Source organism: Corvus brachyrhynchos, unplaced genomic scaffold, assembly GCF_000691975.1.
Source record: "Corvus brachyrhynchos isolate BGI_N302 unplaced genomic scaffold, ASM69197v1 scaffold150, whole genome shotgun sequence".
NCBI lineage: Eukaryota > Metazoa > Chordata > Aves > Passeriformes > Corvidae > Corvus > Corvus brachyrhynchos.
This window is the reverse complement of record NW_008236162.1, coordinates 3,375,541-3,377,399: the sequence shown is the minus strand read 5'-3', so window position 1 is coordinate 3,377,399 and position 1,859 is coordinate 3,375,541. Positions and strand designations below refer to the sequence as shown.

General features: G+C 59.5%; 1 protein-coding gene across 1 annotated transcript in view; it reads left to right on the top strand.

Moving 5' to 3' along the window:
- Window positions 1-1,859, top strand: part of SFRP1 (secreted frizzled related protein 1) — a 20,833-nt gene that overhangs the window by 5,259 nt on the left and 13,715 nt on the right. Inside the window, exon 2 of the mRNA XM_008633471.2 lies at window positions 7-533. Coding sequence (XP_008631693.1) covers window positions 7-533 — 527 coding nt within the window. The remainder of the gene's footprint in view (window positions 1-6; window positions 534-1,859) is intronic.

Below are 1,859 nucleotides of genomic sequence, written 5' to 3'. Positions count from 1 at the left end.
GGGCAGCGTGGGGGGGCCCGGTCGGGCCGCCCTGCGGGCGCTGGTGTCGGTGGCCGCCGGGGTGCTGGCCTGTGGCGTGGCCAGCGAGTACGACTATGTCAGCTACCAGTCAGACCTGGGCCCTTACCCTGGCGGGCGCTTCTACGCCAAACCCCACCAGTGTGTGGCCATCCCTGCCGACCTGCGGCTTTGCCACAGCGTGGGCTACGACAAGATGGTGCTGCCCAACCTGCTGGACCACGAGACCATGGCCGAGGTGAAGCACCAGGCGAGCAGCTGGGTGCCACTGCTCAACAAGAATTGCCATGTGGGCACCCAGGTCTTCCTCTGCTCCCTCTTTGCCCCCGTCTGCCTGGACCGGCCGGTCTACCCCTGCCGCTGGCTCTGCGAGGCCGTGCGTGACTCCTGTGAGCCTGTCATGCAGTTCTTTGGCTTCTTCTGGCCAGAGATGCTCAAGTGTGACCAGTTTCCCCAGGATGACGTCTGCATTGCTATGACAGCTCCCAATGCCACCGAGGTCTCCAGGCCCAAAGGTAAGGCATGGCTTGTGCAGCAGCCTTGCTCCTGGCACTCCTTTCTGAGCTGACAGGGCAAGTGCTGGCCCAGGAGGGGCCACATGGGACTGAAGGGGCTCTTGTGGCTGGAGGAAGCGCATCTGAATTCTTCTTTGCAGCAGCCCTCCTCTAGTCTCTGAGCACTCTGTGCTCTCCTGTCCCAAGGAAGGTGGGATCCCCTACCAGCTCCTCATCCCTATCCTGGAGCCTTGGGACAGGCTGTTTGGGTCATGGTGGGGTTGTGCCTGTTCTGATCCCTGCACAGACACTGGGGCTGGGCTCCAGCCCTGATGGACCAGGGTGTGACCTTCCATCCTCAGTTACTGCGCTGCCCTGGTTCTGCTCCTGAGCCTGACTCCTGCAGGGCTGCTCTGGGCAGCAGGAGAATGCATGGTCTGCATGACACAGAAAGTGCTGGCTGACTGGAGTCAACAGTGACAGTAGTCCTGGCGTGATCCCCCACGTCCAGTGCAGTTCTAGGGCAAGAGGCTGGACAGCTTGGTGGCTGGGCATGCAGTGGAGATCCAACCCTGCCCTCGGGTGGGCTGGAGAGGGAGGAAGAGTCTGCCCAAAAACGACTAGGGAAAGTGAACGTGGTTCATGTTTGTTTCCATTGCATGCAGCACGTTTCTGTGGTGCCAGACTAGCTTGTTCAAGTTGCAGTGAGTCTGGCTTGTTGCTGGAAACTTGAAAATAAATAAATATCCTGGTGTCACTTCGGCGTTTGCTATTGGAGCACTGTGAGAGGCTAGGAGGAGGGATGTTTGTAGAGGGAGATGGCAGAGGGCTCTAAGAGAGTACAGTGCTTTTTGGCGAGCAGAGCCTCATTGAAAGGAATTGTCACTCCTGATTCCACGGGGGGGGAAAAGTGCCGGCACTCGGGAGGAGCTCGGGGACAGGCGAGGAGTGGGGCTGAGTGGTTTCCGTGGCTTCTGCGCTGTGTCTGGAGGGTCGTCTGCCCTTTGCAGTTACCTGTATAGACAAAGGCTGTGTGTGGTGCTCGACTGGGAGGACTAACCCAGCCGGCAGGGTCTGTGCAATGTCGTCCTGCCCATCCTGAAAGGACTCATACTTCAGGGAGTCCTTCTGATACAGGACAGGAACAGAGTGCATCCTGCAGCAGAGGGGTGACACCCTGAGGTGTCTCTAGGAGCTGTGCAGGGGCATGCGGAGGGCAGTGAAAGCACTGGCATAGTGGCTGTGGGATTGCAGGCACGGGGGGGACACCCAAGCTCAGTACCCAGAGGCGCTGTACACAGGAGCCCATGTCACATCTCGGCAATTACATCCAGAGGCAGGGGGGGA